Here is a 26,217-nt window from a genome sequence, read left to right on the forward strand (position 1 = left end):
CTTGGAGTGGAGTGTGTGCGTGTGTGTGTGTGTGTGTGTGTGTGTGTCCAGGCGGACTGCGCAGGGCATCCTCATCACCATCTTCATCATCATGCTGTGCATTTAGCGCTCCTCCAGCAAAGTGACACGACAGGGAAGTCGTGAGCTCAGCTTTGGGATGAGAATGAGGAGAGAAGCGTGCACGTCAGAGTGCGCGCTGAATTGAGGGATGCCAGATTAGGCGTAAGGATATTTCTCAGCATTTTTCTGCCTCCACGAAGTTCTGATGTTCAACATCTGCAAGGTTGGTGCTTTTCTTCATCTCCGTCGCTGCTTGTCTCCCACCAACTCATTTCACCTTTTTTTCTCCACACACACACAGCCATCAAATTGCGCATAAACATGTCAAAGTGGATGCACACACACGCGCACACACACATGCACACACACCTTAAGGAGTGCACGGCCACATGATGGTTTCCTCAGCACAACCGATGCAACTTTGACAAAGAATACCAGATGGATAGTCATCTTTATTATTATTTTGACACCACTGCAGCAGTTGTGTGTGTGTTGCAGGGAGTGTGTTCTTTGCATCAGCCCACATTGGTCCCAGTGAGCAAAGTGTCATTATTTGAAGACATTGTCCTTTGGGTTGGAGGGGGGTCTGCAGGATGGAACAATGCAGCCACTGCAGCATTCAGTCTGCTTACTCTAAATTCATCTTTCATATGGACATGTGTCCCTGAAGTCAATTCATGTTTATGCTGCTGGAAAAGGTCACTTTTTACTTTGAAATCACTTGCCAGTGGCATAAAAAGCCATTTCGATCACGAGCCATCACTGCAATATGCATTCTGGAGTACAGAGATGCAATAAAGAGAAAAATGGAATAAAGCGTGAGGAAAACAGACATCAAATGACAAACAGAGATATGAGTGGCTTACGTCTGATTGCCACTGTGAAGAAAATGTCATTATTTGTTTTAACAAGTTGGAGGAAAAATTGCAATTTGAAAAGGGTTTGGCAACAAAAGTGTTGGCTTGTTACATAGAAAAATGGCATTTTAACACTACAAGCAACACATAATCTCCCAAAATGAAAAGAACCATTGAATTTAGCTGCAATGATAAACAAGTCAATTGCACATTTTGGCGTTCATTGAATTTGATACCTGTAGTTTACATTGAAAAAGTCCATTTGAACATTATATGGTGATGTATGACTGAAATAGATCATTTGTTCCAAGGGTTTGAGCTTCTTCCAATGTAACATTTAAATGCATGCTTAAGTAACATTTGAAGTGAATTAACAATATTATATAAATCCGAGTTTTCTTTATTTTCTTTAATTTGATTTATTTCAACAGTTCTGGCTGTACAGTCAAACCTCGGTTTTTGTATGATTCGGTTGTTGTTGAAAATTTACGCTAAAAGTTTTCCTCCGTTTTCATACAATATTAATCTTTAATCAAAAACATGTCTGCTTGTCCTTTACTGTATGCCTGACTTACTGTTGCATTTTGTATTGAGTGTGACTGCTAAATAATCCGCCATGGGGCCAAGTTGCAACTGATACAAAGTTGGATTTGACAAACTATAGCTGTAGAGTTGTCTTTACCAAATATCACTAATATTACCAAACGAAAAAAAGCTGCATGGCTATAAGGGTTTTACTAGCTGACAAAAGCGGGTATCTTCAACAAAGGGCTGGTCATCAGGCGCCATCATTTCCACAATGAATTTACAGATCCCCCTGGGGTCGTCTCTGGCAAAGTTTTTGGCACTCTTCTAATGATGCGGCAAAACAAACAAGCCCCGGGTGTCGTAGCGTAGCATTGCAGGCGTTTGTGGTGGGCGATTGATTTAATGTTTTTTTCTCTTGCAGAGCATTTGGTGAAATGTCTTCCTCTGAAACAGTGAGAAGCCCCTGTCACTACGCAATCCGTCCCTGCAACACAATCGGACTACGTCACTTTAGCAACAGCGTTTCTGCCATGTCACATAATGTGGTAGTTATTATTTTTGTAGATGTATGAACATAAATGGTCAAAAATCAGACCTTGGGCATACCCGTGGCCCTAGTGATAAGCGGCATAGAAAATGGACGGATGGATAACCATACTTCATATATAATATATTGGGGGGTTATTTTACTAGTGACTGTTAGCTATAGTTATGACTTCCATCGAGAGAGCTACGTAAAAACAATGCACAAACGTAAATGTTATATCCGGTTACGTCTGACAAAACATAAATAAATCAATTAAAACACATAAAATGCAGTTATAGTGAATGTAAACAACCGTCAGCAGAGTGCAATGATGGATTCAGCTCAAGTATTGTTTTCTGTGCCGCTTATCCTCACAAGGGTCGCGGGTATGCTAGAGCCTATCCCAGCTGAGGCGGGGTACACGCTGGACTGGTCGTCAGCCAGTTGCACATGGCTAACATGTGACTGCTGAAAAATAGACCAACCCCATGTAGACGCCTTCTGCACATGCACAGAACTGTTTGCGTTTCCGGTATGGATTGTGTACTGACAGTCCGACACAATCAATGCTGTTTGCTGCACGTCACAGAAAGGAGCGCTTGATTTGCTCACACTAACCCACTTACAACAATTTAGGTGATCTTGCTTCATTGGAGCTTTTATCTGAGCTATTTTCATGTTATTGGATTTATCATTGTGACACCGTAATTCCTCATATCAGCCCAATAATTATCAATATGATATCCCTAATTATTTCAAAAACTGCCTTTTTCATACATTTTTTTACAGTTTTTATCTAGTTTAGAGGAACCAATGAATGTCAAAAACCAAGGTTCCACATTATCTGGTTATACAGGTTTTCTCCTGATACACTAAACATTAATTCATTCAAAGTTCAATGCGTGTTATACATTATATAACCATGCTTTATGGTTCTCGATTTTGGGTCTCATGGACCTTGGAATTTTAGATTTTTTAAAGGAATTTCTAAATATTTTGAGTTCACTGCTGAATTGTTGGTTTTGAGGGTCCATGGTACTTCTAGTGGTACAATGTATTATTACTAGGGCGGTACTGTCAAAAGTCCTCCTTTTGTACGTTGACTTTTACAGTTTAGGAACATTTGTGTACTCTGGACGCAGAAAAGGTACCATGTAGTCCAATAATTAGCCTTCTATAGTACATTAGTTGTGTGCAGTGAACAAAGAGACGCATAAATGGTGGACGTCTGACTGTTTTATGCTGCAACAGAGCCCTACTTACACACAAGAGGCATCACTCTGACGCAAGATTAGGGACTAAAAAAGTCACTTTGACGGTGTCATCTTGTGACCAATGTTTCACTTTGCTGCCTTTTAAGGCGATTGCAATGCACACCCACTTGTTTTCTTGGCTTCATTAATTACTTGGTTTTATGGCCAAATGAAATGCCCCCCCAAAATCCCCCCACCCCCCCAGCACCTACTGCCAGACGTTGCCTTCTTAGGACACTTTGCCACTGGGGAGGGCAAAAAGTGCTGGAAGCATCCCTGCTAATGTAGCTGCTATCCATCAATTAGCTAGCTATGAAGGCTGCTATGTTATGCTACAAGCCAATGCTAACAATAACATATGTAACTATGATTATATTTTATTAGGATAAACGCAGCAGTCATTAAAGTTTACAGTGGTTTGAAATGTTGCTCAAATTTAACATAAACTAAAAAAGAATGAATTATGCAGAAGATTTAAGAGGAATAATTAATAAATAGCACTTAGCGTCGATGAAGCATATCATATTTCACAGATCGCCCATGCAACATGCTATCATCCGTATATTGTGTTAATACACTATTTTTAAAGTTCATCTCACTAAATCACTTCATTCTTACTACTTTTCAGAACATCTGTGTTACAGTTACAATTTCTTGGATGGATTTCCTGTGCCACGTATTTTGAAACTACTCAAAGCTAGCGAGCTTGTTCTGCATAGCAACAAGCTGCCAGGCATAAATTCTATTTCTCTACGGTAGTCTAAATTACGGGGACACCCTCAACGGTACTCCTTACTTCAAATCAGTATAACTTTGGTTATAACGCAGAGCAAGAGTTTTAAAAGCATCTTCTTGCAGTCGCCAGGCAACCACTAAAGCAACTGTCAATCAATTAGCAAGCAGGTGATGTTTACAACCTTTGCCCCCTGTGCCTCCTCAGGGCGACGCCCTCCGGCCCGGCAGCGTCTGTTAGCATCTGTTAGCAGGTGTTAACAGCGGGGCAGGCCCGGGGTGATGTCACAGCTGTACTACCGGCGCTCGGACAGCTCGTCATACCGGGATCGCATCCCGCTGAGAATCGTCCGAGCCGAGTCTGAGCTGTCGACGCTGGAGAAGGCGTACCTGGGCGCCGTAGAGAAAGGAGACTATGCCAGCGTCAAGCAGGCCCTGCAGGTGTGTCAGGCCTCATTAGCACCAGGGTTTGATCAATACTGCACTTTATTAAAGACAGCCGTTAGGGAACAACAGGAAAGACGACTCGGACTTTTACTGTGACTCAGCAGCGAAGCAAGCAGCTGCTCCTAAGATGCCCCCAGTAGCTCCTTTCCCACCAACCCCCCAGGAACCTTTATTACCAACAACTGTAAGGTTGCTGTAGGGTAACTGGGTTCTCTTCAAGTCACACTTTTGAACCAAGCATAGCGCTTTTAATGTCAAAACAAGGCCTCCGTTGACATTTTGCACAGCATTGCTTTTTTTTGGAAGGTGTGAATAAGTGTTTCGCCCTTTCCTGACATCTTATGTTGGTGCATGTTTGTCACATTTAAATGTTTTAGATCATCAAATTTAAATATTAGCCGACATTATTCAAAATGAAGTTTTCAAATGAAACTTTTTATTATTAAGGGAGTAAAAAAAATCCAAATTTACAGCACATGGCCCTGTGTGAAAAAGTGATTTCCCCCCGCATGAAAACATAACTGAGATTTATAAAGCCATTTCTGAAGGTATGGGACTCCAGCAAGCCACAGTGAGAGCCATTATCGACAAATGGCAAAAACATGGAACAGTGGCGAACCTTCCCTGGAATAGCCGGCCAACCAGAATTATACCAAGAGTGCTGCAATGACTCATTCAAGAGGTCACAAAAGACCCCACAACAACATCCAAAGAATGACAGGTGACCTGGAAAGGTGTGTGTCTCATTACGTCTGGCCTAAAAGTAACGCCGCATTTCAGAATAAGAACATCATACCAAGAGTAAAATATGGTGGTGGTAGTGTGATGGTCTGGGGTTGTTTTGCTGCTTCAGGACTTTATCACAGGACTTGCTGTGATAAATGGAACCATGAATTCTGCCGTCTTCAAAAAAGTCCTGAAGGAGAATGTCCGGCCATCTGTTGGTGACCTGAAGCTGAAACCAACTTGGGTTCTGCAGCAGGACAATGATCCAAAACACCCCAGCAAGTCCACCTCTGAATGGCTGAAGAAAAACCAAATGAAGACTTTGGAGTGGCCTAGTCAAAGTCCTGACCTGAATCCTATTGAGATGCTGTGGCATGACCTTAAAAAGGCTTCATGCTATTAGGTTTAGGGGTCAATCCATTTTTCAAACAGGGCTATGTAGGGTTGGATTTTTTTTTTCTCTTTTGATGATCTGAAATTTCGAAGTTTGACAAACAGGAATATTCATCAGTAGCCTCTATCCCACTCGAGCAACATTTTCAAGAACTTTTCTATTGCGCAAGAGAAAGAAACCAACTGATTTTCAAAGCATATATGACCAAAAGTGTTTCTCAGGTGGGGAGCTCTCTTGACAATACACATTTGCACCAATCTTGGAACTATTAATGTCAAAACCAGGCCTTTACTGATTCTACTGATATTTTGTACCATGTTGCTTTGTAAGGACTGATACAACTCACTAGCCCCTTTCCCTTTGCAAGAACTTTTCTATTGAGCAAAAACAAGAACCGATTTTCAAAGCATACATTTATGGCCAAAAATACTGGCATGCCTAAGACAACAAAGTTTTTGGCCATGAATGTAAAACATCTACTGATTCTAGAGATATTTTGAGAGTATTGCTTTGTAAGGACTAGCCTGTTTTCCACTGCAGGAACTTTTCTACTGGCAGTTTTGCTGGAAATGCAGCATGTATTTTCAAAATAACTGGCAAATACAAAAGTTCCTACAGTAAAGAAGGGACTCATAACAGATGGATCACTCCTTACAAAGTATCGCTGTACAGCATATCAGTTCAAGTCTTGTTATGACTTTGAAAGTTCCAAAGTTGGGTCAAATGTGTGACTTCAAGAGCTCAGCTCCCCTAGAAAGTAGGTTCTTGCTCTTACCCAATAGAAAAGTTCCTAAAAAGGTTCCTGCGGTGGAAAAGGGGCTCGGGACAAATATAACACTTTATCAACAACACTGTACTAAATATCTGTAGACGCTTTGACAATAAAAGTTTCATGATTGGTTCAAATCTGTGCCTCCAGAGTGCTCAGCTGACCTAAACAACATCTTTGGAAATCAGTATTGTTCTTGCTCTCCGTGAACGCAGGAGGCGGAGATCTATTTCAAGATCAACATCAACTGCATCGACCCGCTGGGCCGCACAGCGCTGCTCATTGCCATCGAGAACGAGAACCTGGAGATCATCGAGCTGCTGCTCGGCTTCAACGTCTATGTGGGTGACGCCCTGCTGCACGCCATCCGCAAGGAAGTGGTGGGCGCCGTGGAGCTGCTGCTCAACCATAAGAAGCCCAGTGGTGGCATGCAGGTGAGCTGAGTGGGGGGTAGGGGGAATCGAACCCACGGAACACAAGTGACAGTTAATTAGAAGCTGCTAATGGACTTCATTCATTCAATGTTTCTTATCGCTTCCTGCCACACGTGTGCTGTATACGTCTCCAGTCCATCACCATCAGCAGAAGCTGAAACGCTGCAGATGTTCTTTTTGAAGCGCTGCAAAGGAACAAAAGATGAAAACCAATGTGGAGACAAAAGAGAACATAAGCTGATCTGTGCCGTGGGGATGTGATGAAGCAGCCAAACGCTTGCCGGCTGGCTGTGTGATCTACCAGCCAGAACATTTCCTCTGGACTCGACTAAACGCATCTGTGTGTGTTTATGTGTGTGTGTGTGTTTGTGTGTGTGTGTGTGTGTGTACGTGCGTGCGGCGAGAATACATCAACACAGCACTGCCAAAGCTCATTGATTAGAGTCCATGTCTGTCTGGAAAAAGGCATCCAATCTGTCACCAGTGTCTTAGCTAATAAGGAGTACACTACGTTTGGACTTTCATGGACTTTGTCTTTGCAGGCGCAAAGCATGCTGGGTTTTATTTCTTGAAAACAAAAAAACAGCTTTTAAAATTACCCTTGTTTGTTAGCGTCATTTAAATACAATTCCTGGACACTTCATTAGGTACACCGAGGACTGGGCGATATATCAGCTTGCCCGAGTGCAAGCTAGTTGATGCTGCTCTGTGTCTTCTGCTGCGTTTTTAGGGCTTTTGGGCTTTTCCCTTCAGGGGTCGCCACAGGAAATCAATCTCCTCCATCCAACCCTGTCTTCTACATCTGTCTCTATCGCACCAACTATCCTCATGTCTTCCTTCACTACATCCAGAAACCTCCTCTTTGGTCTTCTTCTGACTTCATCTCCAACATGCCGCTAACATGATCCTATCCATCCTGGTCACTCCCATTGAGAACCTCAGCATCCTCATCTCTGCTACCTCCAGTTCTGCTTCTGGTCTTTTCCTCAGTGGTACTGTCTCTAGGCCAAACAACATGGCTGGTCTCACCAGTTTCTTATGTTTTTAGTGTTCAATAGTGCTTTATTTATTACTTTCATATTGTTTTGCGCCATACCGATCCCTTAAGCGGGTGTGCAGCTATGAATGTTCATCTTTACGTTTGTCGGTGCTGTTTGCGCCATTGTTTACACTCAGGAGCAGTTGTTAGCTTTGAGCACCACTTCGCTACGCAGAGCGATCGTAGATGCCCGCGGCTGCATAGCGGGAGTGAACAGCAAAAAAGACGGTGTAAAGGTTGCTGTAAAAAGACGGCATGTTTAAGTATGTTTACCATCTGTTGTCATGGGGAACGTGAGATGGAAGCGTTAACAGCGCTAACCCGGCTACAGAGAGACAGAGTGTGTGGAAGATTGAACATTATATTTACATTGTTCTATGTAATATACTATTTCAGCGGCTATTTGTTTACATTTTAATAAATCTTTGCACACATATTTGGTATATTTGGCTTTGACATTTATCTAAACTCAATTTGTGCAAAAAGCATTTGGACATATATCGTATATCGATATTAAACCTAAATATATCGGGATATGAGGTTTGGTCCATATAACCCAGCCCTAGGTACACTTGAAGCATTTATGTCACATTTAGATGAGGTCACATGACCATTAAGCATGCTGACCTGAGAAATGGGCCAATCAACTGGGCTCCTGCTTTGGGCCCAAATCATTTGATGTTATTCAAAGAGAAGAGTGCACATGGGCGCCCATTGGATTTTGGGGCATAAATGACAGTGCCCCACCATTTCTATCTAGCCACATGCTGCCATGAATAATTTCATTTACAGCCACAGTGTAATGTATGGGGACACCTTCCTGTTTAATAACATGAGAAAGTAAGTTCCGAGCTAAAAATACATGCAAGCTTTTATGATGGATGGCTAATTCTTTTTGGTTTCCGTGTGACTTTTATAACATTGCCTTTGGAATTAAAAGGCTCATCGGTTTTCCTGTGATGTGATTGGTGCCGTACTGGTTTTTCCATTTCAAAGCGCCACTGGCTGTAATACATTTTATTGGAGGGACTATTTCAACTCATAATTGGGTCATAAGAGAAAAAAGAGGGATCCACTCGTCACTGTTGCATTGTGCTCAGCAATGTCTTTATTATTAAATCATGTGTTTGTATTGTGCGCATGTAGGTCAAAACAATAATGTGATGCAAACATGTGAAATCTTGCATGGTGCAGTGTTGCAGTGTTTAGAGAAACTTCAAGTTGTGTCCTTGTTCCGTGTCAGGATGTTAAGCTCTTATCTGCAGCATGCATTAAGCTTCTCTCTTGCTGCACACAATCTGATAAAAAAGACCTTCTTTTGATGTTAAGTGCCTGGTGCTCCTGCTGGACGTCGTGCTAATTGCAGTGCTGCTTTAGCCGCCGAGTTGTGAACAGCTCCTCAACAACAGCCGGAATAAAGAAATCTATTTTTGAGGCGCTTTTCAAAACAAGATGACAATAGCCGGCTGGACCTTTGAACCATTTTCAGTCGGCTCAGCATTCTCTTCCCTGACGCATCATCGCTAAGACAAGAAAAAGCTGGCTCCATCTAACAATGAGCCGGGCAATTTATTAGGTACACAAGCTAATGAGGTTCAATACAAACACTGGAGCAAAAAGTGTGCCTTTACAAAGATAATTAGTGTGGCAGAGAGTAAGGCTGACTAATCAGCATCAGCACCAAAATGTACACCTTCAAAGGTGCAGACCTGCAGTATAAACCTGAACTTTGTCATTAGGACTCATGTATTATTCACTGAGGCAAAAGAAGGAAACGTGCCCTAAATGTAAATTGTAGTGGGAAAATATGGTCTATGCAGCATTTTTTTTGCAACACATTGCTAAAAAACTAAGAAAAAAACACCAATGGAAAATGGACATTCATGTCTACCCCTGCAAAGCCTATTGCATAGTGCGACGTGCACCTGCCCAAAAATCTAACCTCGTGGATCGTCAAGGCTGTGATTGGTTGGCTGCGTGTGTATACGACTCATTCAGATGGCGTGCAGCCAACCTCCACTAATGCCTTCTCCTCCGATTTTCGATCAAGATATGCAATAAAAATGAGTGCTGTAACGTATGGATTACTTCCAGCTGCAATAATGCTCCCCTTGTCTCTTTAATTACCGTTGTTCACTTTCTACCACGGAAACCAACAAGCTCAATAGCCGACCAGAGTTTGTGGTTGTTCACAGAGTTGACGTCACATCATGCGTTTCACCCCGAGTGGGGATGAGTACTCAATGTTTTTAAGATTGGCAGGTCTGTAATGTTCTTCCAACAGTTCTACGTCCTACTCAGAGCTGTTTTGAAGAAAAGGTTCTAACTCTGATACGGTACAGTTGTAGAAATATTATAAATATATTATAATATTCTGATTTAATGTTACCCCCAAAGGTTCCCCCCATCTTACTGGACAAGCAGTTCTCCGACTTCACCCCTGACATCACCCCCATCATCCTGGCGGCGCACACCAACAACTACGAGATCATCAAGCTTCTGGTGCAGAAAGGAGTGTCCATGCCTCAGCCGCACGAGGTAGGCCCGGCAGTCTGACCAAACCCGACTCAGCACTTTTGCCAGCTTTGGTCCAATATATCTCACATCTAGATCTGAGTGTGATTTAGCAGCGTGCAGCATTCACATGATTCAATGACACGGCACAAAACTTGCTGACTCCAACTGCATCGGTCAACAGGAGCTATGAATAATATTTTTCCGCTACATGTTTTATGTGTGTGTAGTATTGTGGTGAGCAAGGAAGAAGTGGTTCAAATATGTGAAGGCAAAGTATGCAATAAGTTGTGCTAAAGCTCAGAAAAATGACATTTATGAAAACATTGATGTGCAGTGGTTTGTGGGTTTTTAAAATATTTTTTGAGGGGTTTTACAGCCTTAAAAATATATATTCATTCAGTCATCGCTTATCCTCATGAGGGTCGCGGGGGTGCTGGAGCCTATCCCAGCTGTCTTGGGGCGAGAGGTGGGGTACACCCTGGACTGGTGGCCAGCCAATCACAGGGCACATATAGACAAACAACCATTCACACTCACATTCATACCTATGGACAATTTGGAGTGGCCAATTAACCTAGCATGTTTTTGGAATGTGGGAGGAAACCGGAGTACCGGGGAGAACAAGCAAACACACAGAGATGGCCGAGGGTGGAATTGAACTCGGGTCTCCTAGCTGTGAGGTCTGCGCACTAAACACTTGCACACTTGCCCATGAGGAACATGCAATGCTAAATTGTCCTTGATGTTTACAAAAATCTAACAAGCGCACAACAAACTAACAAAAATTCAGTTTCATTATAAAAACATGTACAGTCACCAAAACTATCGGCACCATCTTAGATGTTTACATGCATTTAGTTTCTCAAGAACTTCAAGGCTTACAAAAATACGCACGTGACCCCCCCTCCAAATACGATAGACCGTCATCACTGTCTGTGTGTGTTGCTGCAGGTGCGCTGTAACTGTGTTGAATGTGTGTCAAGTTCTGACGTCGACAGCCTGCGACACTCGCGTTCTCGCCTCAACATCTACAAAGCGCTATCCAGCCCTTCGCTCATCGCCCTCTCCAGCGAGGACCCCTTCCTCACGGCCTTCAGGCTCAGCTGGGAGCTTCAGGAGCTCAGCAAAGTAAAGAGCATCTGAATGCATCTGTTATGTTGAATACATACGTAGAAAGCTTATTTCTATGTCGTTTGTGCACCTTCAGGTGGAGAACGAGTTCAAATCAGAGTATGAGGAGCTGTCGCAGCAGTGTAAGCAGTTTGCCAAAGACCTCCTGGACCAGACCAGAAGCTCCCGAGAGCTGGAGATGATCCTCAACTACAGAGATGATGTCAATCTGCTGGAAGAAGAGGGCAACGGAGATCTGGCAAGACTCAAATTAGCCATCAAGTACCACCAAAAAGAGGTATGTGTGACGCTTATCATTCACATAACTTATGAGGTTGCATGCTCACAAATGCAGAAACTCATGACCTCATGACCCTCCTACCTCATATTTCAGAACCTCGTATCCACAAAATATCAGACAATATCATAACCTCCAAAATGTCACAAAACTCACAATCTCAGGGGAACATCACAACAACATCAGCAACCTCAAAGGCTTGTAATATAGTCTCATGGTTTAAGTAACCCGATGACACTATAAAGGGGACCTATGATGCTTTTTCCTCTTTTCTGACCTATAAATGTCGTTAGAATGTATTCTCCTGTTAAACGATGCCAAAATTTCAGATAATGAGGTTTGCGCATTTGGAAATGAGGCCTGAAAGAAGTTTGGGATGGCTGAAAAAGCTCGGTTTCAGAGGGCGTTGAAAAACTGTTCCTTTGTGATGTCACAGGCATCCTTATATGGGCGTGGCTGTAGGCGTGATATGCTCTCACAAGTTATTGTATTTGGTGATTTCCAGCAAGAGAAAAATATTTCCATCTGTCAACAGCATTTCACACGGGACTGTTTTTGTGAACATGACTGTTGCCAAACTGTTGCTGGAGCCAGAAGCAGCACGCTCTCGCCGGGAAAGGTGCATTAAATGTCGGTGGCCTCACATACGGCTTCTGAGCTCCACTGCACCGACGGCACCTCTGACAAAGTGTGTCTGACAAATGTGTGGTCCTCCTCAGGTAGGCGAGGTTGCCACACGTCCGGCTTCTCTTAAGCTCCACCCTACCAACGGTGCTATGTTACCCCTCTGAGTTCATACACATCATACACAAGATAGGGCTCGGCGATATGAATCAAAACTCACATGCCAATATATGTAGGTAGACTAGCGATATATATATATATATATATATATATCGATATTTTTTACATAAACTGAATTTTGACAAAAGTCAAGCCAAATACTCGTGCAATACTACAAACGTAATAAGATGACTATCCATAGCTGCACACGCGCCTAAGGGGTCGGTGTGGCACAAAACAATAAGGAAGTCATAAATAAAGCACTAAATTGCATAAAGCAATAAATAAACACTAAAAACTCTCCAAGAGACACAGAGCTGTCATAACTAGCTTGCACTCGGGCGGCGCCATCTTGAAACATGAGACCTCCGCATGAAATCTAGTCTATATCGATATGAACGATATGCTTATTTATTCATATCATGCTGAACAGAAATATCGATATATTAAAATATATTGATATATCACCCAGCGCTATTACACGGTAAGTCAGAGCCAGTAGCTCCCAAAAACTTTTCAATTAGCTCTCCACAGACTTTATTCATTTATTATCAACTCCAATACCGTCTATATTATAGGCGGGCTGTGGATGGAGGAATTTAAAACAGACCATTTTGGTGGGAAGCACAAATCCAAGGAAATACAGCTGGAATGGGTGCATATTCTGGATGATCTAGAAAGTTAATTGTGTTTCAAAGCTCCATAGGACTTCACAACTCAATACAAAGGGTCGAAAAGTGAGCATGAATGGTGTCCTTAAACATCACACTATCGCCTTATGATACCACAGCCTCGTTTAATAGTAACCTGCCTCACTATATAAGTACACTGTAATACTATGATTTCACAACTTTACACCATAACATCAGACAACCACCTGACCATATGAAAAGTCTTTCTGAACTGTTTTCACAACCTCATAGTACACGGTATAACCCCATCGCTACGTATGGTAACCTCACTTCATAATCTCATACACCCATGCATCCTCATGAAGCAGTTCAAGTGCTCTCACTGCCAACCGAAAGCTTCATAATTGCGTTTCCTTTTTTTTTCCCAAAGCTGCTGCTGGTCAAGTTAACGAGAAATGAGAAGTTAATTATTTTCGCTAATTAGTCTCTCCTCCGTGATGTTAGCCTGTCAATCAAATGGGCAGTTTCATTAAGCGTCCTTCCATCACACCAGGACTATGACGGGTTCATTGAGAACAAGTCTGGCTTGTCACATGATTAAAAAATTTGTCAGATGATAAAAAGTAATTGTGTCGCGTGCGTGTGGTGTCAATGAGTGCAGGTGTGAGTGATGTGAGCTCCCTCCCTGAAAGCTCTAACGATCTCGGCGGACCTCAAATGAGAATTTTCAGTGAGTGAAAAACGAGCCACATGGTGATAAAAGTGCATAGTGGAAGTCGGTTTCCGATTTGCTCAGTGAGGAATGACCCCACGGCTTGGAGGGATCTGGGTGGTTTTACCCAGATCTCATGTTCACGTCTTTCTGTCTGGGCTGCCATCTCTAATCAACACTTATCTATCTTATATAACACTGAGGTCGGGATAGAAGAATAGAGGTGTCCCTGTGAGTCATGAGACGGGTTGGGCATTGTTTGAACTTCAACCATTTTAACGACTCGCAATTCCGATGCCTTTTAGAGGCAGGGTCATAAAAGTTTCACAGTTTAAACGAGGGCGCTAACCAGAGATCTTTTGGATGAAATGACAGAACTTCCCCACAAGTTTTTCTTTCACTTCTTGGAATAACTCCGTATTGCAAGTTTTTTGTTCGTCCAGTCTTGAAATTTAACCTTTAAAAATTTTAAATTAAAAATGTAATTAAAAAATTTTAATTTAACCTATTCCTACAGGAATATTTGGGTCCATGTATACGTGACTAGTGATATGAACTATGAATCTTTATAGGGCTATTTTCAACGATGCAGTGCATAAATATCAAACCATTGGTCTCACTTTACAGTAAGGAACACAAAAATAGGAACTAATGAAGAACTAATGAGGAACTTATGGTCTAGGCCAGGGGTGGGCAAACTACGGCCCGGGGGCCACATCCGGCCCGCCAAGTGTTTGAATACGGCCCGCCCAATCTTTCCAAAGTATTTCATTTAAAGTCAACATACAACCTGGCATCATGGCCTGAGCCAACCTTTTGATGGTTTTATCAATTTCGTTTTTTGACATGGTCTGTTGTTTACAAAGTGCTCCTGAAAAAAGGGACACAAGCACATAATAATAATAATAATTATTATTATTATTATTAGATTATTAAATTATTATAATTAGTATTAGAACTATTATGGTTATTATAATTATCATATTAATTCTAATTATTATATTAATTATATAATATTATTGTTATATTTGCATATTTTACATAATAATAATATAATTATTATTATTTTAATTTTATTGTAATTATTATAATATTTTATTATTTTTAAAATATTTAAATATAAATATAAAATAATAAATAATAATAGCAGATTGCATGACAATTTTACAGATACAATAATACCAGGTGGACTGTTACGTGTAAAATATATAGTCTGCCCCCCCCGTAAATTTTGTCATATCAATGCGGCCCGTGAGTCAAAAAGTTTGCCCACCCCTGGTCTAGGCACATACATTTTTTTTTTACTATTATTTGTTTTTGCAATTTTTTCCCATTTCCCAATTCCATACATACAGCAGTGTATATTGGTATAAACACAGATACACACACGCACATACAATGTCAAAAAAATAAAAAAAATAATAAATTCAAATATTTTTCAACTGCCATAGTGCAAGTGTCCTGAGCAGTTCTTTGCCAGTGAACGGAAAGAGATGCATTGATTTGGTGTAGCGCTACCAGCAGGGGCGACGCCCAGCCGAGGGGAAGCAACAGGGTCCTGAAATGCATGCCACATTCTATTACATTTTGTGTCAGAACCTCGGAGACAGTGCCAGATTTTCTCCAATTTCATGTAGGTTAGAGCATCCCCTATCCAAACAGAGTGAGAGGGAAGAGAAGGGTTTTTCCAGCGCATAAGGATAGCCCCTCCTTCCAAGCAAGCTAAGGAAGGCGACAAGGTCAGCCATTTAAGATAGCAGTGAGAGGTTCGAGGGTAACACTCCAAACAGCAGCACCATTAGTGACGGGCTCGTCTGAACCGAGGTAATGGCTGAGAGTGAGAGGAACACAGACCTCCAGAACTGAGATAGAGTAGGGCAGGACCAAAACGTATGGGTAAGGTTAGCTGTCCCACGGTGACATCTATCACATGTTGGGTCGATGCCAAGGAAGATGTGAGCCAGCCTGCTCCTCGACCAATGAACTCTGTGGACCACCTTACACTGTATGACCCTGTGTCTAGCAGATTGAGGAGGAGTGGATCAGCTTCCAAACTAATAGCCAGGTGTCTATGTCTATGTTGGGCGTCGAGGACCATGTAGTGCACAAATCGGCCGGCACTGGACGTTGTGAAAGAATTATTATTATTCTTTTTACAAAGGTACACTTTCACAAAAGATGAAAAATTAGTATACTTATACTTTGACAGTGTGTTTGGACAAATAAACAGGATACCGCGTGAACTCTGCAGAGCGGTCTCCGGGCGGGTTGGAGTCGGAGGAGCGAGGAGGGAGCAAAGTGAGCAGTGAAGCATCAGAACACACAGTAGATAAGATCAGCATTAAAGCACACATTAACTCCTTGCCCCCCCCCCCCCCCCCCCACTCCCTGGGGGCCCTCGGCAGGCTTACTTTCATTTGCACTTGATCTAAAGCAGTGCATCATGGTGCATGAAGATGTACAGTCTTGCTGTGGCAATTGTGCTTCTTATTTAAGAAGAAAGAGAAAGTGGCAGCTTTATGATTGTTTCTGGTTCGCCGTTGATTGCGCTTACTTTTCTATCTACACTATTTCTACACTTCTCAGCAGGGCCGCTTCTGGCCAAATTGAGGTCCGAAGCAGATTGTGATTGCCACTGTTTTTGTATGATTCAGTTTTTGATGAAATGTTCTCTCTGGTATTGATGACTGCCTCGCTTACAGCGCAATATTTTGTGTAACAAACTGTTGTATCTGTTACTCCTCCCTCCTTTATTCAGCCATGTTGGATCACACACCCAACACCACATATGGCGATGCTCGACACAATTCTACGGTATCCTGAAAGGCGGTGGTGCCCAAACTTCACCAACTTCACGTCAAAAAAATGATTTTGCATCCGAAGTACAGAAATTAGGGCTGTCAGTGGATTAAAGTAGGCTGTAGGATGCATTCATTTGACAAACTGAGAATGTTACACAAGCTAGAAATCAAAGTAATCAAAGTATTGTTAAACAATACAGAGACCACGTCTTCCCAACAAGAGTCCTCAACCAAGGTCAAAAATGACCTTAAATGTTCATTTATCCATTTCATCCATTGCGTTAGCATCTTTGGGTGTCCAGAACAGATTGTTTGTGTTTTCATACATCGCATTGTTTTTGGAACAAATTCTTAACAAAAAGTGAGGTACCACTTAAATGATATGCATACAGTGTAGGCAGTGGCAGTTCTGGCTTGAATGACGCCATGGGCAGACTGACACTGTGTTTGGTCAATTTAAATAAAGTTACTTTCAAGAGATTTATTGAGTTGAATGTACTTCATTTAATCCTAAAATGCATATCATTCTTAGAGTTCAAATAAATGCTTTGATTTATTTTGAACATGCATACAAGTGTGCTGCACGGTGTCCGAGTGGTTAGCATGTTAGCCACATGTTGAACATATACATAACAATTGATGCACAATGATACGTCGAGATAGATATTAACACAGCGATTGTAAGGTCTGATTTTGAGGAGAAATATGAGCAAAGTTGGGGGTAAGTCACTGTGGATGCACTTCACTGCTGATGGGGATGTCACACAACTTCACGTCAAAAATTCCGAACTATTCCTTTGAATCACATAAAGTGATGATGTGGCTTCATACCTCTCAAGCACGAGGTTGCAATGGTTGAGGAAACAGGATTAGGTAGATTAGTATCATGAAAATATATGGCCACTTTCAGTGTTTGTACTCTGGAAGTTTCCTCAAAAGTACAACTGTTATGTCACAAATACAAATATTGCTTGTATCTCCACCACTTTGTTAGTTTTCCAAGCTGTTCCTCTCATTTACTTCTGGCATTAAAAGTATGAATATATGCAAAAATGACTTGAATTTTTTTGTTCCTGGGAGACAGCTAAACTAATAACAAAATATATGACATGAAAGAACAGCATAAACATTATTTTTGTTGTCCTTTTCCAAGTAAAAGTTCATTAAAAGACTCAGCTGGCGCCGACGTGGGCGAGCTTCAGAACCTTAGTAGCACTTCACTTTTCTTCTTTCCCTTTTTATACTTTTTCCTCCCTTTACTTTTTGTCTTCATACGGCATTTTCAAGTCTGGAAATGTGACTCATTCTACTCGGGCTCACTCGCACACACACACAAATTAGGATCCCTTGTTGCCATGGTAACATGGCTGCAGATTTGGCGCCCAACGATGCAGGTCGACACGGTGGCTCGGATCTTGTGGCTCGACGTGATACTTTGCATCGTGTATTTATGTATGTGTGCGCATGTTTGCACACAGAGCATATAGACCCCCGCCCAAGGCCGCACCATCATCGACTAGTCAGTCTGAGTAGTTTGATGATGTGCCGCGTACTACTTTTCCATTCCAGGCCTGATGGTGGCAGTATGACAATAAACAGCAGTGTTTTCCAGTGAGGCGCCACCTGGTGGCCCCGACGCAAGCAAACTGTAAGCCTGTGAATACCCCCACTGCATAGCATCGATTGCAACTGGACTTTTCAGGTTGGAACTGTAAGGTTTTGAGGAAATTGTTGATGTGGTTTTAGTTGAATCCTGCATACTGGTTAACTTAACAAATCTTCAAAACAAACAACGTGTGAACTTGAACCTGAACTTTTCTCATCAGTTCGTAGCGCAGCCAAACTGCCAACAGCTCCTGGCGTCACGCTGGTACGACGAATTCCCCGGCTGGAGGCGGCGCCACTGGGCGGGCAAGTTCATCACCTGCGTCTTCATCGGCCTTCTCTACCCGGCGTTCGCCGTCTGCTACCTCATCGCCCCCAAGAGTCGCTACGGGCTCTTCATCCGCAAGCCCTTCATCAAGTTCATCTGCCACACCGCATCCTACCTGACCTTCCTCTTCCTGCTGCTGCTCGCCTCGCAGCACATCGTCACCACCGAGCAGGACCGACAGGGGCCTGCGCCCACCACTGTGGAGTGGATGATCCTGCCCTGGGTGCTGGGTGAGTGTCTCTTTGGACTCTTGGAGGTCCAGGACTAGGATTCTTGTCAGCTCCACCGTGTTTTACGCTGTCCCTTTCAAGGTTTCATCTGGGCTGAGATCAAGCAAATGTGGGATGGCGGTTTTCAAGACTACATTCATGACTGGTGGAACCTGATGGACTTTGTCATGAACTCTCTGTACCTGGCCACCATCTCGCTCAAGATTGTCGCCTACACCAAGGTAAGATTCTGTCTTGGGAAAGGATTCTTTCTTCTCACATCGGTTGACTGACTCTTCATTCGTTTTTCAGTACAGTGGAAGCAAACCCAGGAACCAGTGGGAGATGTGGCACCCGACGCTCGTAGCGGAGGCTGTCTTTGCCATTGCGAACATCTTCAGCTCCCTTCGCCTCATTTCACTCTTCACAGCCAACTCCCACCTGGGACCCCTTCAGATCTCTCTGGGGAGGATGCTGCTGGACATCCTCAAGTTCCTTTTCATCTACTGCCTGGTAGCTCCACTAAACCTCACAGAACAGAAGCTCCTGAAGACACATCAGCCTTGAAGTAATATCATCTGTCCTCCTGCAGGTTCTGCTGGCCTTCGCTAACGGCCTGAACCAGCTTTACTTCTACTATGAGACCAAAGCCTCCAGCGAGAAGGGCAAGTGTAAGGGCATCCGATGCGTGGAGCAGAATAACGCCTTCTCCACGTGAGTTTGCACACACTTCTGGTGTAATGGTATGGAAGTGATGCGGCACAAGATGTGTGAAAGCTTTTAAAACATCTGAGGGGAGTCACTTTGGAGAGGAAGGAGCATCCAAAATTTCCCCCTTTCAAATACACCCTTAATTCTAAGCATCTTAATTCATCAGATGTTGGACGTGAGTCCTTTCTTCATCTTAGCAAGACCTTTTGGATCAGATGAGTGCGCTAACCATCAAGCTGTCAACCCGATGACCTGGGTGACCAGGGAGCGAGGTTTACCAAAGAACTTTGGCACAGCTGCACCAGCTGGCATCCATTACGTACAGTATGCTTGGTGGGAAGACTTTGGAGAAGTCTTTTTCTATTCCCAGTGCACAAAACGAGATCCATAAGGAAAGTGGCGGAGCCTGACCCTGACGTGATTTGAACATGCAACCTTCTGATTTGGAGTCAAAAAACGACAACCGCCCCGAGGCACTTGTCAGAGGTATCTTTGATTGCTGTGATAGCCCTCTCTCAGGTCCAAGATCCATGACATCTGACCTCATAAATGAACACAGTCACGCTCCAGAATTTTTAAAAAGTCTTCCCAGAGGAGTAGAAGGTGTTATTGCTGCACGTTGACTCCACGTTTTCTTCAGGTTTCACTTCTTGTCCCAATACTTTAGTCTGCTCAGTTGCTGACGGACAAACAAACATGACAAACGCAGCCATGCGTGTCCTTCCTCAGGTTGTTCGAGACCCTGCAGTCTCTCTTCTGGTCCATCTTCGGTCTGATCAGCCTCTACGTCACCAACGTGGACGCAGACCACCAGTTCACAGAGTTTGTGGGGGCCACCATGTTTGGCACGTACAACATCATCTCCCTGGTGGTGCTGCTCAACATGCTCATCGCCATGATGAACAACTCCTACCAGCACATTGCGGTGAGAGCACGCAACACAAATCCAGTATCCGACTGGATAAAACTCTTCCATGCTCTGCTTCTGTAGGATCACGCCGACATTGAGTGGAAGTTTGCCAGGACTAAGTTGTGGATGAGCTACTTTGAGGAGGGGGCCACCCTGCCGCCGCCCTTCAATATCATCCCCAGTCCAAAGACCTTCTGGTACCTCATGTGCTGGATCAGGACACAAGTGTGTCACAGGAGCAGCTCCACCAGACACGACACCATCGGGACACTCGGAGTGAGTCAATATCTAAGCAAGAAATCTATTACTGTTCAGTGTCGAATGCAAGAATCCAGCTGATTTTTAAAATGGATTTTTATTAGCTGGTCACCTCCCAGCGCAGATCTTCTGGTCAATATTTTCAGCCTTGGTGGTGCTGATTGTTAACCAAGAAACCGATTTTGACCGACATGACCATCTAGGTGGCCAAATTAGGTTCTACTAATACTGCAGATAAACGTTCCAAGCCTGCACTTTGATGTCTGAATATCGATTTTGACTGCTGCGCCACCAAGTTACCCGAGCTAATCAAACTCTTAGTTACCATTTTCAGCCAAAACGTCCTGGTATTGCTTTATCAAAACTGATATTTTCGGTGCTCATTGTCAGAACACGAACCCTGTTCAGGGCTGTACATTAAAAACAAAAATGACTTGCCCATGGGGAATTCTTAAGGTGAGAACTACTTGCCCGAATATGCTGATAATTCATCAGATAATAGTACTGATGCATTGTATTTGGAGGAATGTCTGAAAGGTATGTTAACATGGCATGCCATACTACCTTACACATGGTAGTCGTAGTAAGCAGTGATATTTATAAGTTGTGCACCACAATGAAACATTGTTGAATAGACACATTTGTGTACTAGTAAAGTGTTTTTAATCCAGAAAAAAAACGCTCAATGGTCAAACAATAATTTGTGAAGCAAAGGTGAAAAAAATACACAGAGAAATGGAAGCGCTAGATTTTGTAGCTTGTGCAAAATCAGCACTTGGTATTGGATCTAATCGCTGGTGTTTCATTGTGACCACTTCAAATTGTCACAGCAATGTGATTCACTCACCTGTGCCATCATTTGATTTGCTGCCGCTATTAAAATACTTGTTTAGGAGGCCCCGTTTCATCACTTTTTGCTGTTTTCCTTCACAAGTTGTTGAAGAATTAGACCATGTTGGCAGGGACGCCATGATAGATGTTTTCCTAGTCAAACCATTGCTGATTGGTTGATCGCGAGCAAGAACGGGTGTGGGTAAAACGCGGACTGTGGACTATGGTCTATGGTCTAAATCAGGGGTCAGCAACCTGCGGCTCCAGAGCCGCATGTGGCTCTTCAGACTCTTTATTGTAGCTCCCTTTGCGATGCTTGAATATTTTTAACACCCGAGTGGGGAAAATGCACGTCTTTTGTAATGAGTTTTAAAAAATCCAACTTTGTCTGAGACCATGAATGCATCCTGAGTGAGTTCTGACTGCTATCCAGTTCAGTACATGAAGAAAAACAAGTAATACTTACCTGCAAATCTAAAAAATAAATTCGAGATAATTTAAAAACAGCGGCATGGGAACTTGTTTTTACGTTTACAGTAGTTTACACATCCATTTATGTAAGTTTATCTCCAATACTAGCAAGAGTACTCCAACTCGTCTTTTCTTATCTGAACTACTTTGATACCCCCAAATTCCCTCCAATGTTGTTTTAAACATACTATATGTTTTGCGGCTCCAGGCTATTTTTCTTCAGTGGGCATTGAGTAAAATGGCTCTTTTCATAGTAAAGGTTGCCGACCCCTGGTCTAAATAAATGATTCTGATTGGTCCATTTCAAGATTTGCAAGGATTGGTTTGCAAATTAGCACCGGAATTACACAGTCCGTGTTTTACCAACACCCAACAAGAACCGCTTTAAAAAAAAACACTTGGCAGTACGGCATGCCAAAGTGCACTTGCCCGACGGGAATATCACTGATTGGATTTATTTGCCCCAATTTTGTTTTAAGTTGCCCCGGGCCATCGGTACATCGTTATTGTGGAGCCCTGCCTGTTGATTGTGACGCAATGCATACACATGTTCCTGGTGACTTTGACTTTATTTCTTATCTTCTGTGCAGAGGCGAGCTGCAGAGAACCTGAGAATAAACCATCAGTACCAGGCAAGACCCGCCTCTTTCTGTGTGTGTTAGAAACACAGCACTTGTACATTTGTTCATTTCCATCTGCTGATAGAAGACATTAGTGGTGAGTCATACAAGAGTCATTGGGGTGTACAGTATATTTTGTGTCTTACTATTTGTTCACCTCAGCGGGGGGGTTGGGGGTATGTGAGTGGGGGCGAGGTATGGTGTGAGTATTCTCAAAGTGCGCTTCCTTTTTGATTCGCCGCTTGCCATTTGTCTCCCGCTTAACGGGCCGTGACTGCTCGATGGAGACGCCAGTGGAAGGTGTGCTGATGGCCTCTTTGATGGATGAACTGTACGCAGGAGGTGCTGAGGAACCTGGTGAAGCGCTACGTGGCCGCCATGATCAGAGACGCCAAGACGGAGGAAGGCCTGACTGAAGACAACTTCAAGGTAGACAAGAGCATGAACAATATGATGATGATGGAATGTAGACGGTTTTTGAATGTACTGTTTCTTCTGTGTGTCAGGAACTGAAGCAAGACATCTCCAGTTTCCGTTACGAGGTGATGGGCATGATGAAGACGGGGAGGCCGGCACTGCAGGGCGAGCGTAAGACCACCAGCAGCAGTAGCGGTTGTGGTCCGGCGGAGTCCACCCTGGCTTACCCCAACGCCTCGCTGAAGGTGGCTTCCTGCGCTACTGGCATTCACAGTAAGAGCAACCGTTTCAAGATCACCGCCTCCATCCTCAAACGGACGGGTTCTGCAGCCTCGCCTAGACCGCCTGAAGCCCCCAACGGCCTGCCCAACGGGGTCCTACCCTTAGACTTTGGTTTGTTCCACAAGCACCACCGGGTCACCTACGAGGCCACGCCTGGCGCAGGAGAACCCTCCAGGAACATGTATCCGTTATCAGAGGAGGCGGAGTCAGACGAGCAGGACGAACAGGGTCCAAGTTGTCTTCCACAGATGGAAGACGAGGCCTCAGCGAGAGACAAAGACCCAAACAGTGACAGTAGCTTACTGGATCATGAGGAGCGTGAGGAGGAGAGCGTTCCCTGAAAGGGAGCAGCCTGCACATGAGAAAGTGAAAGCAGGAAGCAGGAAGTGAAAATCCTGATCAAATAGCACAGTGACATCATGGCGTGGACACTCAAAGACCTCCACCAGGGTTGAAGCGCTCTGAGTCCGTTGTTTGTTTTGTCAGCTGTAACTAGCGTTGGCCATCGAGTCTCAAGTGTCAAGGAGAACCAGGACTAACATTCAGATTCTCTTGGGATGGTTCAAATGTTTGGATTTAAATTTGTAGTTTCGACTGGAAGAAATAGCCACAACCACCAACGAAGAAGAAGCAGCCAACCTCATCAAAAATTGCAACACAATGATATGATGCAAAGGAGGGTGCACGGCCAACATGATTAAACACCTCCAGATGCGTAGCGTAGAAATAACCAAGATGGACTTCCTCTAAAGCAGTCGATAAATGAAGTCTGTCTCATGGGTTCAGGATGCCCACTGATGTAAATAAAGCACAGGAACTATGGCTGCAGGATGCAAGTTTATTTCATTGATTTAGTTTATTCCCATCTCTTTGAGCAAAAGAGCAACCCACACAACATATGTCCCGCCTTCAAAATAAAAGCACCGTGCACTATGTCCTGTTTACTTGTGCTAACAAAATGAGGGGTGCAATAAAAACAGCTTACACCAACATCGAGGCAGCGTACTATGTATAATAGAGCTAACATGGTGGCACCAGTTGTTTGCTACTCTGCACCCGAGTTAGTGCATGTTTTAACATTAACACATAAACAGCAGCATATCTTTTGTGAAAGTGTACTTTTGTGAAAATAGGTCTGTGATCAATTCATATTAAAGTTGATCAATTTATTCCAACTAATGGGTAACTTCAGACATTAGCGAAAAGAGGGCATCTTCTTGTGGCAGGAAGTTGTTTTTTTGTCATCAGATAATGACCATTTTCCGTCCACCAATCAACACACTGCACCGCGTTGATATCTGCCCCGTTACGTACCCCAAAAGGTGGTTTAGAGCATTATTTTGAGAACCTTCACAACTTTTTGGAAATCTGTGCTTGTGGAAACAGACGTTTGGGGGAAACAGACGTCCACTTTGAGACTCAGGGAGGTGTTTGTTTGAATGTTGTCATGCTAGCAGATTTAGCAACAAGTTTGGCAAAGCATTGTGGGGATTTTAGTTGTCATTTGCTAATTTCACTCGCTCTTTTTTTTTTTCAAAATTCATAATTAAAGTAGCCTCCTGCTACCTCCTTCCTGTCCTCTCCGTGGTCTCAGCAGAGCAGACGTAGCATTGGTTGTGGTTGAGACTTTTAGGCTGCCTTGTCTCCTTGTGCACTTTGTTACTCTTTACCCCCCTCTGGCATTGCTTTCTATGCAAGAAGAAATTCCCATCTTACGCTAACAGTAGAGGGCAGATTATCACTGACACATTATTTGTTTATTATTCTTATGATAACTAAACCTCACATAGAATGTTGCTGATTTGAAACATCTTGCTAGTTGGTTTTGAATGAGGTCTTTGGGATTTAAAGTGTTGAACATAAACCTGAAAACAGTTTGTGATTGTGTTGTCAAAAACAACAATCACACAAGAAATAAAAGTGTTGTTTGTGACAAAGCTTTGTGTGTGTGTGTGTGTGCGTGCGTGCACTGTGTATGCTTGCATTTTGGTCACAATGAGTGCCAAAGGTTATATGACACGTTGACATTGCAGGGTATGATGCCATATTCCGCAAAGTGTGTGGGAAGTCACAATCATTGCCATGCGTTTACGGAAGTAAAGATTGTTTCAGTGTGGACGCTCTACTCGCCGTGTTTGTGAGAATTTCAAGGATGCAATGGAGGTAAATATTTTCTTCCCCTGTTGATCCTATGTTGCAGAAGAAAGTGGTCAAGAATTTTGCAGATGGCAGGAGCGTGACTACCTTTATCCAAGTCTCGATAGGCACGGCATAGCACGCCTTTGGATGATATAGGTTGGATATACGTATGCGACCTGACCATTTAGACTGCACTAGCATCGCATACATATCAGATTTATATATTTTTTTATGGGAATTGACCTGCAGTCTGAACGTAGCCATAATTTAGAGGAAAGTTTTTACCCATAAGAAGCCACGTCATTGGTACTTAATGTAAAACTTCATGTCAAAAAAGTCTGAATCAAAGCAAAGAACATGTATTTATTGAGTGTCTCATTTGCTATTATGACAAATAGGCTTTCCATAGCAATTTTAAGGCTACACCTATGACAGTGATATTTTCCTTGCTTGTTTTTATGAATTGTAATATTTGACACCTTATTAAAGCATTAAAATTGTTAAATGGCTTTCTAATGAGCTTTAATGGCAAAATAAACTCTTATGGGAGTGATATGAATGCCATTTCGGGGAAGCCATATTGGAAGAGTCACGAGACTGTCACATGACAACAACTCCGATGTTTAAGTGAATTGATTGTGCTGAAATCTTGTAAGATTAAAAATGTAATCATTGTTTTGTTATTGTCTCAGCTAAAACATCCTGTGTTCTATCATGGCAGACATTAGCATCGTGAGGGCAGAAAATAATCCTTTTTAAAGGAAAAATGCACATTTTTTTTTTATTTTGCTGTTCATCCATAATCTTTATGTGATAAA

At 42.9% G+C, this 26,217-nt stretch overlaps 1 protein-coding gene across 1 annotated transcript; it reads left to right on the forward strand.

The window, feature by feature from the left end:
- Positions 1–26,131, forward strand: trpc4a (transient receptor potential cation channel, subfamily C, member 4a). The gene is made up of 15 exons (XM_058087816.2): positions 1–283; positions 4,165–4,397; positions 6,508–6,726; positions 10,163–10,303; positions 11,234–11,410; positions 11,490–11,690; positions 18,445–18,781; positions 18,863–19,002; positions 19,073–19,273; positions 19,353–19,474; positions 20,201–20,396; positions 20,463–20,657; positions 22,532–22,573; positions 22,901–22,990; positions 23,068–26,131. The coding sequence occupies exons 2-15, from the start codon at positions 4,239–4,241 to the stop codon at positions 23,599–23,601; spliced, it is 2,754 nt and encodes a 917-aa protein (XP_057943799.2). The 5' UTR covers positions 1–283; positions 4,165–4,238; the 3' UTR covers positions 23,602–26,131.
- Positions 26,132–26,217: the final 86 nt, after the last annotated feature.

This window comes from Doryrhamphus excisus, linkage group LG21, assembly GCF_037039965.1.
Source record: "Doryrhamphus excisus strain RoL-2023G ecotype Guam linkage group LG21, RoL_Dexc_Guam_v1.1, whole genome shotgun sequence".
NCBI classification, from domain to species: domain Eukaryota; kingdom Metazoa; phylum Chordata; class Actinopteri; order Syngnathiformes; family Syngnathidae; genus Doryrhamphus; species Doryrhamphus excisus.